This window comes from Myotis davidii, unplaced genomic scaffold (assembly GCF_000327345.1).
Source record: "Myotis davidii unplaced genomic scaffold, ASM32734v1 scaffold135, whole genome shotgun sequence".
Lineage (NCBI taxonomy): Eukaryota > Metazoa > Chordata > Mammalia > Chiroptera > Vespertilionidae > Myotis > Myotis davidii.
Window position 1 is genome coordinate 7,650,907 of NW_006289813.1, and position 15,520 is coordinate 7,666,426.

Sequence of the window (15,520 nt, forward strand, 5' to 3'; positions counted from 1 at the left end):
CTCCGCGCGCCCTCCCCGGACGCCGGACGGAGACGCCAAGCTGGAGAGCCCGTGCCGTCCCGAGGCCGGCTGCCCCGCTAGCAGAGCGCCCGGCTCGGCAATATGAAGGAGCAGCCCCCATGTGCGGGCACCGGGCATCCGAGCATGGCGGGGTAGGGCAAGATGGCCCCCTTTGAACTCGCTGGCAGCCCCGTGAAGCGCTTGAGAACTGAGCCCCCCTTTCCCTATCTCTTCGCAGAGGAGGCCTACCAGAAACTGGCCAGCGAGACCCTGGAGGAGCTGGACTGGTGTCTGGACCAGCTAGAGACCCTGCAGACCAGGCACTCCGTCAGTGAGATGGCCTCCAACAAGGTAAGGCCCTGCTCCGCTCCCACGGAGGTCCGGAGGCGGCTGGTTCCCACGCCGGTGAAGCCACCGGTTCCCGTGGCCCTGGGAAATGTATGCAGATTGTTGGCAGTTCTGCTCCCTCCGAGGGAGCTCCCTGATTCTGTACCTTCCCTCTCTCTTCCACTCACTCCAGATAAAGGAAACATTTTGCAAAAGTAGCTTTGACATAGTTGATGGCAGTACCTCCAGGACACAGTGGGTTTTTTGGGGGGGGTGGCAGATGGGAAGAATCGTGACACTTTGCCCTTGCTGCAGAAACCCAGTCGAGTCCATGGGCATTGCATGTTTAAGGGTATTCTTGGGATTCCCAGTTGGAAATAAGAGTGGCTGGAGGTCAGTGCAATCTCTTGATGTCATCACTCAAACCGAACTTGGAACCTTAGCCCTCATTTATCTAGGGGTCAGGGTACCCTGTAAAAACTGACTCTTTGTATGTTCACTTGGCCATACCTGTCCAGAAGAAACGTCAGCGAAGATAGAAAATACCATTATGATCTTTACCTTGTTCCTTCCCTTGAGTCTTGGAAAGTCAGTGGGGTGTTTGTGCCATATCTGCTAGTGCCGGTCTTGGTGGTTAGTGGAGTTGGGGGGGGGAGGAGGGGTGAGAAGTAACCTTCAGTCTGGCTCAGCGGTAAAGCAAGGTAGAGTGTTGTCTGTTTTGCTGTATTTCTCAGAATTCCTGTAGGGGGGTTTTTGTCTTTAGTTGTATAAGGAAATAATTGATTATGTATGTTTTTATGAGTATTGGCTGAGGGGATAGGAAAGGAGAATGTCGGTGCAAATGGCCAGGAGATTCAACCAGTAAGGACTGGGTAACTTTGTGTGACAATTAGTAACAGTTCCCTCTTAAAGATATTTAATTTTGAGCCACCTATTTACAAGGTCAGGAAGTGTATACCGTTTTACTGTTTATGTGCACATGTTTTTCAGAGAGTGATGCTTTTTATTTTGTTTTAGCCTGCTGTAGTTTTTATCCCACCTGTTTTTTTCTCACGCGGTTTTTAAAAATACCATAGCGTATCAGCCACTTGTCTTATCTGCCGATAATGCTTACATAGACAGCATTGTTTTTAAATGAAACATTACCTGCAAATAAAATAAAAGGGACTCTCCAGTCACTGGCTGCAGGCATGAACCCATCCATAACCATGCTGACTTACCCATAAGCATGCTGATCAAATGTAATTTTTTTTTTTTTTTGGTCATTTGGGCCTCATTTCTAAATTTGGTATGACTCTTCATTAAAATGATTGGTTATTGCTCTCCTACTCCCTGCTGTGGCATTAAGTGTCATTGTTCTCATCTGGCTTACGAATTCTTAGTTTATTTATTAAATTTCTAAAACATAAATTGTTTGTTCATAATTTGATTCATAATAGCAGTGGACATAAGCTGGGTATCTCTATTGTCCTAGCTGCTGAATGGAACCATTCTGCAGTGGGCCTGCGTTCTGAATTCTCTTCTCTGGTTAATTCTGTGTAGTAAAAGAAAGAGCAGAGCCTGAAGGCACCTGAAGGCAATTGCTCATGTTTTCAAGATGATTTGACTGTTATTTTTCAGCAAAATGAACCCACACAGCTACAATTACTTTCCCCCAAAATCCATACTCTTATGATGAAACCTGTTTTCTGATTTAAAAATTAACATGAACTCTAATAATCCACTATATATGACAACTGTGAAGTAATTACCTTATCCACATTTTAAGATTTGAAAAATAAAACTTTGTCACAGTAATTACTCAAAATGATTCTTTTCTTTTATAAGCACCACATAAGACAGGGATTTTTATTTTTTAATCTTCATTGTGAAGGACCCTAAATTAGACGATGACTGTGTTAATATACAGGTTTATTTGGTTGAAGTGCAATCTAGGTTGAGAAAATACTTCTTCAAAATATAGTCATTCTAGCAGTCTATGTCTTATGGTTGAATGATTACTGATGGGACACTTATTTTTAACATTACATTTTTTTTCAACTCAGATGTAGCTGTTGCTTAAACTTTTAATGTCTAAGCCATTCATTTTTTAACCCATTCATTTCTAAATGAGTGCTAAGCTCATGTAACTTTTTATAGATGAAAAAGGATTAGCATAAAAGGGGGGGGGAGCTCTTAGTAAAGGTTGTAAAGTGACCCTTCTGTTTGATAGCAAGGGCACGAATAAGTCACATCCACATGAGCTGTAAACTGAGTTGGAGCAGCTGATCTGAAGGTCCCCGTGAGTGAGCCTAAGTCAGAAATGGAATAGTGACAGCTTGTATCACACGTCCACTAGGTTGTCTGATATCCCTTGAGTATGAATGAGTAAGTCTGAAACATAGCTTCGGGTTATTTCTTTTTTTTTTACATATACTTCTTTTTTACATATACTTGCACCAACCAATGCGTTCAGGTTATTTTTGCTTTGAAAAGTCATGACATCTTTCTCTGTTTTCTTCTCTCTTGAGGTTTTGTTTTTTGTTTTGTTTTTTTTAAAAAAAGTTACTCTAATAGATTTAAATAATAAAAATACTAGTAAGGACTATGATTTGTAAGTGATTATACAGAGAACTATGCAAATAATCACTATATCTCTATGGTGGTTATTATGAAGAGGGATTTGGGGTCAGGGAGAAGGAAATTGATTCTTCAAACCCGTTTAGCTAATTGGGTTAACAGATTCTTCATATGTTTTTAAAAATCCTAATGTAAAGAATCTAAATTATTAGCAGTTTTTAAATGATGTTTTAGAAGTAACTAGCTATATTTCCTGATGGGAGTTGTAATGTGCATAATGCTTATTGATGGTATTGAGATGGGAAAATTATTGAGTTCTTGTCCAAGGCCAGAGTTGGCGTAATACATGTAGGATGCTTGTACCAAGTAGGGTAAGAGGCTCCAGATGGCATTTAATTTGAGTGGTTAAATCTATAGCATTTGCCCTCATAAACACATTAATCCGCTTGAGATTTGTACAGATTTTCTTTGGAACCTCATTGCTACAATTGAGGGAGATTTTGGTGATGTCTCAAAGCTTTGGAGGTAGACAGACCTAGAAATTGAATCATAATGTGTTCCTTGCTGACTGAGTTACATCAGAGAACTGACTGACTTTTTTAGCTTCAATTTCCTTCGCACAAGGTGGACACCATATCTATTTTGAAAGGCTGATGCAGAAGGTTGAGAGAATAAAATAGCTAGAAAATAGCTAGGTAAGAAATAGTGCTTGATAATAGTAGGCACTATACCTGTTGTTGTTGGCATTATTATTTGAGTTTTAGGTCCAACTTAATTGGTTGCTTACTTGGGTAACATATTTTTTTTAACATTCAACTGTAATTTATGCTTGACATTTTAAGTTTATGGATTTTCATAATATAATTATTAAATAACTGTCCTTAATGTACATTTCTGTATTATAAAAATGCTTAAATTATATCGACACTTTTTTGGTTTAATATAGACATAAACATTTTGAAGTTCTTATTAGAAGTTTAGTCTTTTCTTACGTGCCAGTTACAGAATTCCAAACAGACAAGCCAAATAACACTTTGTTTTACTGTATAACAGAAAAAACAGTTCCTATTAATTTTTAGAATGTATAAAACTATCTGGGATCGGTGAGCACATTTCCATCCTTTTGTACAGATTTTGCAGAGCTAGAATATCCTGCCAGATGTTTGTATGCAGAGTAGTTTCACAGTGTTTTTGGTCACCTTCTCTTATAGAAAGTCAGTTGAGGATTCAAGGAGGACAGGCCAGGAGCCTAAGCCTCAGGGTTTTGAAGGATTATGCTATAACTTGAACCCTATAACTTCATTCACTTGTGACCTCACAACGCCCACTTCACCAGAGTAAGTGCAGGAATATTTGAAGGAGGAAACAAAATCACTTTGATTTCTCCTCAAAATACGCCACTCTAAAAACATGAAGTTTTTTCCTCTATCTAATTTTGGGGCAGTTTCTTGTCCTGTCATTGTTGGAAACTACTCTGCTTCAAGCTGAAAGCACGTCTTGAAGTTAGGATTCAAGCATCCTTCTAAGAGACTGAAGGCTGTTCTTTAGTGCATTCCAGATGTATATAGGCCAACCTTGCAAACGTGGTCATTGCTTCTTTATGGAATTTATTTTGTCTATTTGTTTTTCAAGAAATTATCGTGCTTCTGTTGCCATAAATTACATTGCTTTCTGGGGTGCTTTTTCTTAGTGTTTCATTGTCTGCTCCCCCTGCTGCTGTTTAATAGTCAGTGCATACAAATATATACTAGAGTTTTCTATGACTGCTGATACATTTTATTCTGGGAAAGAGGGGTGCTAGAATGAATATAGGATATTTATAGAGGTAGCTGAACCTTAAGGTATTTCAGCATTATGTGAGTATTACAGAACAGAAACTTCCTTGCTAAGAAGGAAGTTGAAGTTAAGTTGGAAAAGGTATTTTAATTTTTTGAAGAACAAATGTCAAGTGACAGTCATTTTCTACATTAAAATACTAAATTTTGTTGACATAGTCATAAGAGAATTGTTAAGAATTAATTAACATGCCTAAAGAAAACTTTAAATTTTAAAAGAAGGTATTTTCTGTATCTATAGAAAATAAATTTATTGATGTTTTGAATTTGCCTTTTCATTTACTTAATAAAAGTAGATTTGGCGAAGAGTTATGTAGTTTACATGTGTGCCATAGTTATTACGAAGGATTGAGAATATCCCTAATAATTTAATTATCGGAAAACTTCTAACTTGTGATTCAATAAATTAGTCATTACTAGAGAAATTGTTTTCAGTTATTACATTTTGATTTAATTATCGGATAGAGGTAGCGCCTTAGAGCGCTATAAACTATGTTTTGGAGTTTGGTTTTGTTCTTTTGTGTTTGTTTTTCTTTTTTCTTTTTCATTTCAAAACAAAAGCCTTCACCAACATAAAATAGAACTTTCCCCAGCATTATGGATAGATTAAACACATTTTTTCCCCAGATAGTAAGGATGATAGATAATGCATTTGTTCAATTTAAGAAGATTTCTGATAGTCACATAAATTGTAGCTATTACTTAAGATAAACCTGTCTGGCAGATGTGAAATGCTATAAATGTTATGATTTTCTTTTTTTTAAATATATTTTATTGATTTATTACAGAGAGGAAGGGAGAGAGATAGAGAGCTAGAAACATCGATGAGAGAGAAACATCGATCAGCTGCCTCCTGCACATCTCCTGCTGGGGATGTGCCCGCAACCCAGGTACATGCCCCTGACCGGAATCGAACCGGGGACCCTTCAGTCCACAGGCCGACGCTCCATCCACCGAGCCAAACCGGTTTGGGCTATGATTTTCAGTTAATCCATAAAATATATAGAATCTGATCTTTTTCAGAAAGAGACCAACCCTCTAAAACTGCAAATAGCCGGGGGGTCGGGGGGGGGGCTTATTTTGTGGTGGCATAGCTCTGTCCGGGCGGCATTGGGGTACCTGGCTACTTGTGATGGTTTCATTGGCACTATTAGTCTGTCATCTTTCTAGGAAATATAGAAATGGGTTGCCCCTTATTTGAATACTCACACTAGTTTTAAAAGACATTTCAGGAAGGCATTTTCTTTTATTCACTTGAACAGGGATGGGGAGTGAGTGTTGCTATTTGATTAAACAACAAACAATTCTGCTCTGTTCGTTAAGAAATGAGTTAAATGGGATGACAGTAGGTTAGAGAGGATACTTTATCTTTAATGAAATACTTTTCTTTATTAGTGCTTAGTGTTCTGGGCTTTTTGTTATTATTTTGCTACACTTTGTCTACTTGGATGAGCATGAATGACATTTACTCCCTGGACTGGCGTGGACACCCGTGATGCCTCCGGCAGCTTTGTAGAGCGGAAAGAACATAGATGGTTTTTGTCACGTGATCTTGGTCTCATATTCCAGCTCTGTCGGCAGCTTCCTACGTAATATTTTGGGAAACATGCCTCACTTCTCTGAATCTCAATTTCTTCATTTATAAATGGAGACGATAAAAGGGGAAAATAAAACCAAAAGGTTGCTGAGAGCATCAAACAATGTATGCAAAGCTCAGTTTGGTGCATAGCACATACTGGGTGGTCAGTACATTGCATGTAAGTTTTCCAATGTCTAGAATGTGTTTTAAAAAGAGATTGAGGAAAACCATGTGCCATATCCTCCTTGCAATGTAAGAAAATAATATTTCTTAGAAGGAAAACATGACCTTTCTCTTCTGTAATAACAGTCTAAAATAGTGTTGCTCAGACTTCCTGTGTCCATTCACAATTGCTACAGGTTGAATGTTTTTATTTAAAGCATTTCTTTTTTATTGCAAATACCCACCTGAATGCCTCATCTTAAGCAAGGATGTACATAAAAGCATGGATATGAAGTCCTAGTTGTATTTTTTCTAGCATACATTAAAATTAGTATGTAACAAAATGAGAAAATGTTCATCTACACCACCGTAAAGCATTTTGCTCACTACTCACACACACTGGCATACTTTTGGATATACCGTTCTAAATTGCCAACAAGAACAATTTGGTGAGTCATGGTTGGTTAGAAAAATTTGTTTTAAGCAACCTATGATTTTCCTTCTCTGACATTAATGGGATCTCCCCACTAGAAGAGAAAAAGCCAAATTTAATCATCAGAAATCTCTCATTCATTCGACATTCATTCCTCAGGCAGAACAGTCTATGTATTTAGAGCACCCCCTTGGGTTGGATTCACTCTCTGCCTTTATTAGATATAAATTGGACAAGTTACTATAATTCTGTGCTTCGTTTTTCTCATCTGTTAGATAGTTGCTGTGACAATTTAATGATTTAAAAGATGGAAATTGTCTAGACAGAGTCAGAGACATAGTAGGTACTCAGTAATGTCAAATCATTTATTTCTATCTATAAAGAAATACCATCTGTCTTTTCTTATTTTGTGGGGTGAGAGTTAGACAACGTGTTTCTTTGCTGTCCCGATACCTACTAGTACACACTTACAAGGTTTGAAGAGGGAATGGTGGCCTAATGATGTTGATGCTAACCGAAGAGGACTGTTGGATTTTTCACTTACTTTGCTTTCCATCAGTGACTTTTCAAGGAATTTACCTTTTGTTTCTTGTGTAATTTTACAGAACAGCCCATCAATCTGGCCTGAAGTTTTGCCAGAATATCTAAAACTCTCTGTGCTACTTTTGGAGGAATACATATAGCATTAGAGAATAGTTTAGCCAGTTATTTTCATAAATGAATGTATCCCTGTTATTCTTCTGAATGAGCCTGGAAGGCACAGAATCTCTTATTAATATTTAATGCAAAGAAAAATATACTAAGGACATAGCATCTCACTGCACCTTTCAACATCTTAACTACTTAGTGTATGTACAAATGTTTCCCTGCTCAGTCGCCTGAGGGGGCCTGAAGAGTGACACCCCAGTAGCAATGAATACACCTAGCACCTTCACTTTGGTTTCTAATACCATTGCCCAATCAGAGGTGTCACAGGTTCTTGGAGAAATAGCTGATTCGGGAACTGGGAGCATGTTGTAGTGACAGAAGGTAAGGAAGTGCTCAAGCAAAACTCCACATTGATGGGAACATTACAAAGGGACATAAGAGCAAATTTGTGAAAGGGCTCCCAATTACCAGAGCTTGAAATATTCGATCAAGAAAGTGAGTATTGGATTATAACCCAAAATATAAAAATAAAAAAAATCCATGAGGTCATATGGACGTAAATACTTTATTAACTAAATAATTAAATGGGGAGAATAGGAAAATCTGTGCAGAAGGATTCCAAGTAATTTATGTAGTTACTCAACCCTCAAGGAGGGAGAGCATAAAACTACTCACTCCTTAAGTGTGTGCTGTGCATACTGACTTCCTTCCGAAAAGCACAATAGGGAAATAGGGAGTAGAGTACTGCTGTGCTGGAGAAACCCCACAAGTGCACACTACCTCGGCCAAGCAGTCAAAGGTAACATCCACAGTGATGCCATGTTGTAGTACTTACACTTATGATCTGATGAATATGGCACTTTACATCTATGGTCTTCCTAGCAAAAGCATATAATCCCACCCGACCATGAGAAAAACATCAGGCAGTTCCTAGTTGCGGGACATTCTACAAAATACCTGACCAAGTACTCCTCAAAACTGTCAAGGCCATCAAAAACGAAGACGATCCGAGAAACTGTGACAGCCAAGAGGGACCGAAGGAGACAAATGTAACATGCTGTCACATTTGGGTGGGATCCTGGAACAGAAAAAGAGCATTAGGTGAGAATTGGGGCAATCTGAGTAAAGTGTATACTTTAGTTAATAATGCATCATATTGTTCAATGAGTATGACGGGTGTGCCATACTAATGTAAGATGTTAGTAATAGGTGAAGCTGGGTGTGAGGCATATGGAGGGAGACTCTCTGCACTGATCTTGCCAATTTGTCTGTATCTCTAAAACTTTTCTAAAACAAAAAGTTTATTAAACAAATCTTAATCATCCTTTAAGGTCTATCTGGAAGGCTACCTGCTCTAAGAAGTCTTTTCTGTTGTGTCTTCTCCCATGCCTTTCGCCCTGCCTCCCCTGATTGGATGTAATCTCTTTCCTTTGACCTTCCACAGGACTTTGTGGTGGTTCTCTTAACTCTTAGTCCGATATTTCTTTCTTTTTTTATTCTTAATACATTTACAATGTCCATTAGGTCATTAGACTTATTTCTCCAGCCTCAGTAACATCACACACAAGGTCTTGTTGAGTAGGTGCTCAATAAATATTGGATGAACTGTGTAAATGGTATTGTAGTGGTGATCCTTGAAATGCACCTTTAAATGCTTCTGCTCTCTGCTGGAGGAATCGTTACTGATCAATTTGAGGAACTAAGGTCAATTTTACTTAAGAGGGCTTAGAAGATTAAAGTTCTTTTATGAGTAATAGTTTCAATTTTACTATTTTTCAGACTTTTTCCAAGGGAATTACTAAACATTTGGTCAAAGAATTGAAGAAATTCATCCTAATTTTTCTGTGTAATGTCATTTGAGTAGAAGTCGTATAAATTAATAAAATGAAAATATAATCTGTTCCTGCCTACTTTGCTAGTTTCGGTAGTGTTTAGCATGATCAATATTTCAAAGCATCATTGTTACTGTTATCTATTTTTCATCTCAGAACCAAGCCTGAGATGTGTTAGTACTACCTGTGTAGTTAGAAATCTCCTGGCTTCTTAATGTAATTCGCTTCCTAGAGTGTCTCTGCATCATTTTGGGTTATCCATGTAGCCTTTTTCTCAACTCATATTCATAAAGTATGGGTGAGAGATACACTTTTTTTCTCTTTGTGTAAATTTAATACAAGCCATGTTTCTGATAAGCAGATGGATTCAGTAACTGGTTAAATTCGTAAACAGTGAATTTTCTACCATGCATTTATGAAGCCTCTACAGGCCTTATAACCTAAAACCAGTGAGTGTCAATATATCATTTTGTAATTGGCCATATAAATTAGTACTATATGCAGGATGTTTGTTCATGTAAATGCTATTGTCACCTTGGAGTCTGTGCATTATAGTTGATGTCTTGCAAGAAAGATGTTTTTCTTTCACGGACAAGAATCCTGATTATTTCCCATTTAAGAATCTCAGTTCTGCTTACAGACACTCATAGCTCAGAAATTTTGGCATGGTTTATGCTCAGATTAGTCTAATCTCATTTAAATTAAAAGTTAATAGTATACAAACAGAAACCATACAGGCTATATTGGTGGCCTTTAATAGTCCTCTCTCCTCTGTATCTACTTTAGCAGTAACATTCCTATTATAGGTTTGCTTCAACTAAAAATGACATCTGAATACTTTCCCTTCCAACAGGGAAGAAAAGAGGTGCTGGTTGGCATTTGCCTGTTAGGGAGCATCCTGTGCAGCTTTGCCTGAGGCATGCTTGGGTTTCCGTCAGCATCTCTGGTCTGCTGCACTGTAATCCCTCGGGTGGCAGCCTCTGCTTTATATTACTGGAAAGGAGTGTGCTGTGCAGACATAGGCACCATAATAGGAAGCACCTCCGTCTGTCATAAGCAGGCCTGGAGAGTAGAAAGCACAGGCCTGATAGGGAAGTGTCCATAGCAACCAGGCAAAGATGAGGTTGCCACCGTGGAATAAGTGTAAGCTGATATTGTCGTCTTCGTTTCAGAAAATGACTGGCTGATTTAAGGCTGCTTTCCATGGTGGGCACAGCGGTGTTTTGGTGCTTTGTTTTTGTTTTAGACCTAAATATGAATAAAGGTATCTTAAATAATATTCTCAAAAATATTTAGAGAGGATATATTGAAGTGTTCTCCTTTTGTTACTCTCCTTTCATTTTGCCTGATCATTCCAGTGTAAACCCATTACAGAGAAAGAACAGATATTTTATTACAGTGGGAACTGATTTTTCAAAGATTATACAAAAAATCAAATTATCATGAGTCTATTTAAAGAATGATATATTATACTGAATTATACAGAAAATCCAAATTTATACCAAAGATGTTAAGTATTGTCATTCTCATCAGAGCATATTGTTGAAACTGACTTGAAATGTTCAGTGGAAAACTTACTTGTTACCTTAACCTTGTGTTCAAACCTGTTAATGTTATCTGTCACATTTTTAAAGATGAAAAACTGATGCTCTATTAAACTTGTCCACGAGCCATATGCTTCTGAATACAGGCAGAGATCATTATTTTTCTGAACGTAACATCTGGGGGGAGGACAAGGAGATAGAAAAACAAGTGTTTGTTCTCAGGCTGCATTTGCAAAATATGTCCTAATAATTTTTTAATTTATTTAGTGAGCTCTGGATTTCAAAATTGTAAGAGCAGTTTCAGCAAATACAATTCCTGTAAGGGAATCCTATTGTGCGGCTTATTCTGCCTTCCTTGTTCTCTGTGTCATGTTGGGATGAGAGCAGAAAGGACCTAGCTCCTAGCTCCTAGCTCCTAGCTCCTAGCTGCTAGTTCTTAGGAAATGTATGCCAGTAAGACAGCATTAGGTTGGGAGTCAACTTAGTAGGCAGGTAGTTAACAGGCCACAGATATAAACTAAGGGGTCAGTGGTATGAGAAGACCAATTGACTAAGGCAGATCTGAGATTCTGAGCTGATGGGATTTGGAGCGTTGGGTGAGTAGAATTGGTGGTATAAAGCTTGATCAATCAGCGGGAGATAGGATAAACGTAGGGAAGGCTTAAGCAGGTGTCAGAATTTTAAATAGGCAATTATTATGGTGTTGCCTATTGGGGGAATGGAGAGGAAAGATGGACTCGTGGCTAGAGTGAGAAATAAAGATGGAAGGAAAGGAAGGTAGGAGAAAGCTGTATTAGACAATGAGGTGGTGAAGGAGAAGGGTGGGAGGAGGAATATCTGACTGCGCTGGCCTGGGATCAGAGTTGTCCTTGGCTGGAGGCAGACTGACCAGTTTGTGTTCCTGCCTACTTGACACCTAGGATTAATATGGTGAAATCTGGTTGGAATAAACCTTTGGGACAGCCTTGAAGGAAAAAAGAAATCCCCTGAGGTGAGGGTCTGACTGTTTATGGGAAGACAGTTGGCTGTGGGGATGAGGGAGGTGGGAGTTCTGACTGAAGAGGGGAGATTTATAGACAGAGTGTATTTCTGAGGCGTGAGTCTTTTTTAGCACCAATAGCTGGCTTCACCGCCTTCACCTGTTGCCTCCTTGAGTCATGGCCCAGTAGCAGCATGGGTGGTTTGTCACATCCAACTGCTGGGCTACCCCCTAAGGAACCTGTTGCCTGGGAGGGAGAGCATGGGGCAGCACGGTATCAGCTGGAACACGGTGAAGAGAGACTGTGTCAAAATCAGTGTAAGTTGATTCACTGTAGTATTTCATGAGTAATTATTGGATGCCAAAAGAGAAAAGTGGGTCAGAATAGCAAATGACACATATGGATCTTTATCTGGATTCCGCTTTAAATCTTCCTTATTCCAATGAGCTTAACAATTTATCTTCCGGATATAAATCCACCCCACACTAGAGTTATGACCTTGGATAATTAAATTACCTCAACCTCTCTGAGCCTCTGTTTTCTCGGTAAATCAGGACTAATAAACTCTACTTCACATGATTATTATGAGAATGACATGAAAACTTGTGTCAAGTGCATAGTGTGGTGCACACACATAGTAGGCATTGTGGCCTATCATTAGTAGGGATGAGGACTGGAACTATTTTTAAACTTAAAGGTGAACTTTATATGCTGCCATATAAGTAACCCAATGCAACTGGAGCTTGAATCAACACGCCTGGATGACAGAGCCCACAGAGTGTGCCTTTGAAATCCTGATACTCAGCATGGTGATTTATGGGACCTCGCTAGCTTGCATATGTGATGGCCTACTGAGTTTGTTTACTTTAGTTTTAGCTCGGTTACCTAGCACTCTATGATAGCATATTCTTATTTACACTCTCACTGACCACTTCATTATGATGACTTTGAAAGAATATATTTGAAGGCAGACACACAAAAAAAGAAACTTTTATTAGAGTTGTAAGGGTCTCGTGTAGATAGATCTTCATTCCACCTTGTCTAAAAATCGGTGCATTGCTTACCTAAATGGCCTCTAAGGCCCCTCTAAGTGATTCAGATATCAGTATCAGGTTACTAGGTGTCTCTTCTTGGGGCAACTAAGAACAAGAACCAAAAATAAACCTTTTCATCAGTGCACAGATTTAAAATGACAATCTGGTTGAGAAACAGAAGAGTGGATGAAATGACCTTGAACTTAGTTCCAGCCTATGATGAAGTCTTAGTCATCGCCTGCTACTAGCCATACCAGAGGGCAAGAAACTCCCCAGCTGTGTAGTTGTTATCAGAGTTGAAAATGAGTCACTGAGTCGGTGACTGATGCCTTTCCTTTTCCACTTGCTGACAGCCACTTTGCAGAGAAATCAAACATTGCTTAATAAAAGTTGTTTTTGGTTTTTAATTTGAAAGGCTATAGAGGTGAAAGAGGTTTGTGAGATCTACCTATTCACCTCCTTCACTTTTCAAATGCCGTAACAAGGTATAGGAAAAGATGAAGTGACCCGAACAAATCAGTCCTGTGTTACTTTTGTCAAGGCTTTTATCTTGTGGCAAAAATTTTTGTTGATAGACATGACCTTGATTTAGGTCTTTTATTGGCATCATCACTTTTGAATGAGATTTTTAGGTTGGTGTGTCTTTACTATTTGTGTTTGATACTTGACTATTTTCTAGACCAGGTACCATTTTCATGTGGGAAAAAAATCATTGGCGGGGGGGGGCGGGGTTGTCATTGTTTTATGCCTTTTGGCTTCAGTTAACCACAATCCAATATTTAGGCTTACATAGGGGTTTGTTTGTTTGTTGTTTTTTTTTTGGAGGGTCTGGTAACTATAGGACATGTATCTGCACCAAAGGTTTTATAGACGAAATGAGACTTTTAAATAAGTGTATTATTTTACTCTTTTCCTATCACCTTTATTTTCAGAAGCAAAACTTATGTTCTCCCATCATAATGATATAACATAGGCAGTATCCTAGAAGAATAAATGTCAAGGTAGTTATTAACAACCATCTACCCTGAAGTGTGAACAAATATGAGTTAAATAATGTTTTAAACTATGTTTTAGATCTGAGGGTTGTTGTTGTTGTTTTTAAGGACTTCCTTGATTTTAGAGAGAGGAAGGGAACGGGAGAGAGAAACATTAATGTGAGAGAGAAACATCCATCAGTTGCCTCCTGCATGCACCCTGTCCCAGGAGCAAGCCCACAACCTGAGTATGTGCCCTCACCGGGAATCAAACCCACCATTTTCTGGTGTGCAGGATGACATCCAGCCAACTGATCCACATTGGCCAGGGCAAGTTTGAGTTATTTATTAGAAGAAACATAGTTAAATCTTACGTTAGGGGCAATTAGATAAATCGCTTTGCTTTTTCCAGTATTTTAGAGCCAGTAATTTAGTCTCAAGATATAAGAACAGTTACATTTAATTTTAAAAATTGCTTAAAAGCATTATTTTGAATAAAAATGACTGCTATAGAATTAATGATGATGATCTAACCTATGCTGTATTTTATGGATAACAATATGTACTTTTAAGATATGGCAAGATTTCCTTTTCCAGCAAAATGGCAACATGAATCTAATTTGAATTCCAGAAGAAGAGAATAGAGAGAATGGAGACAAGGAAATATTCTAGGATTTCAGTTGAATCCCAAGCAGAAAAAAATTTTAAAGAAACCCACATCCTGGTATTTCCTACAGAAACAAATAGATCTCAGCACAGCCAGAGAGAAGAGGCAGATTGTCTACAAAGAAACAAAAATTAGATTGACAGCTGTTTAATTTGTGGGAAATGGCAGGGGTTCATCTGATTAAAAGAAATTATATCACATGTGAAAGCAAGGGCATCTGGGATACAGAGTTTTTAATTGTCCAGACTCTGCAGCTCAGGAAGGCACACTAGAAGGAAGTGGGGTGGCTCCTGCACTTGTTCGTTCATTTTGTCTCCCACACACTAAATGCAAGCTCACACGATTTGCTGAAACAATAGCTAACACATAGTTAAAAGAATCATCATCATATACTCATTGGTACTGGTCTTGATCTCCTTGGTCCCAAGTCACCTGTGAAGTTGTACCTACATTGCCCTTTGGGATTATAGGGATGTCTTTACATTTGTCAGGTCAGTGCATGCTGAAAAAATTATATCTATTTGTTTGGTATCTCCATAAGCATTTTCACCTGGTGTCCATGATTCTAATAGTTTGCAGACAAACCATTGATTGCATAAACTATTGGGTAGATATTATTGCAGGAATCTTAATGCAGTTGTTTTAATCAGATTGTCTTTCTTATGACAAGTTTCAGTGTTTCTGGTCACACCATAAATAGTTTATTGGGCCCTGACCAGTGTTGCTCAGTGATAGAGCATTGGCCTGGGCACCAAAGGGTTGTAAGTTCAATTTCCGGTCAAGGGTACATATCTGGGTGGCAAGTTCAATCCTTGGCCCCATTCTGGGGTCCATATGCAGGAGGCAGCTAATCTCTCTCTCTCTCTCTCTCTCTCTCTCTCTCTCTCTCTCTCTCTTCCTCCCTCCCTTCCACTCTCTCCATAAATCAATGGGAAAAAATATCCTC

General features: G+C 38.7%; 1 protein-coding gene across 6 annotated transcripts in view; it reads left to right on the top strand.

Annotated features, from left to right (window-relative positions):
- Positions 1–15,520, top strand: part of PDE4D (phosphodiesterase 4D) — a 1,003,569-nt gene that overhangs the window by 957,305 nt on the left and 30,744 nt on the right. For 5 of the 6 annotated variants that reach the window (XM_006762435.2, XM_006762439.2, XM_006762436.2 and 2 more), the window contains one exon: positions 239–351. In XM_006762435.2, coding sequence (XP_006762498.1) covers positions 239–351 — 113 coding nt within the window. Of the gene's footprint in view, positions 153–238; positions 352–15,520 lie in introns of all 6 variants that reach the window. The other variant, XM_006762442.2, reaches the window with a different exon arrangement.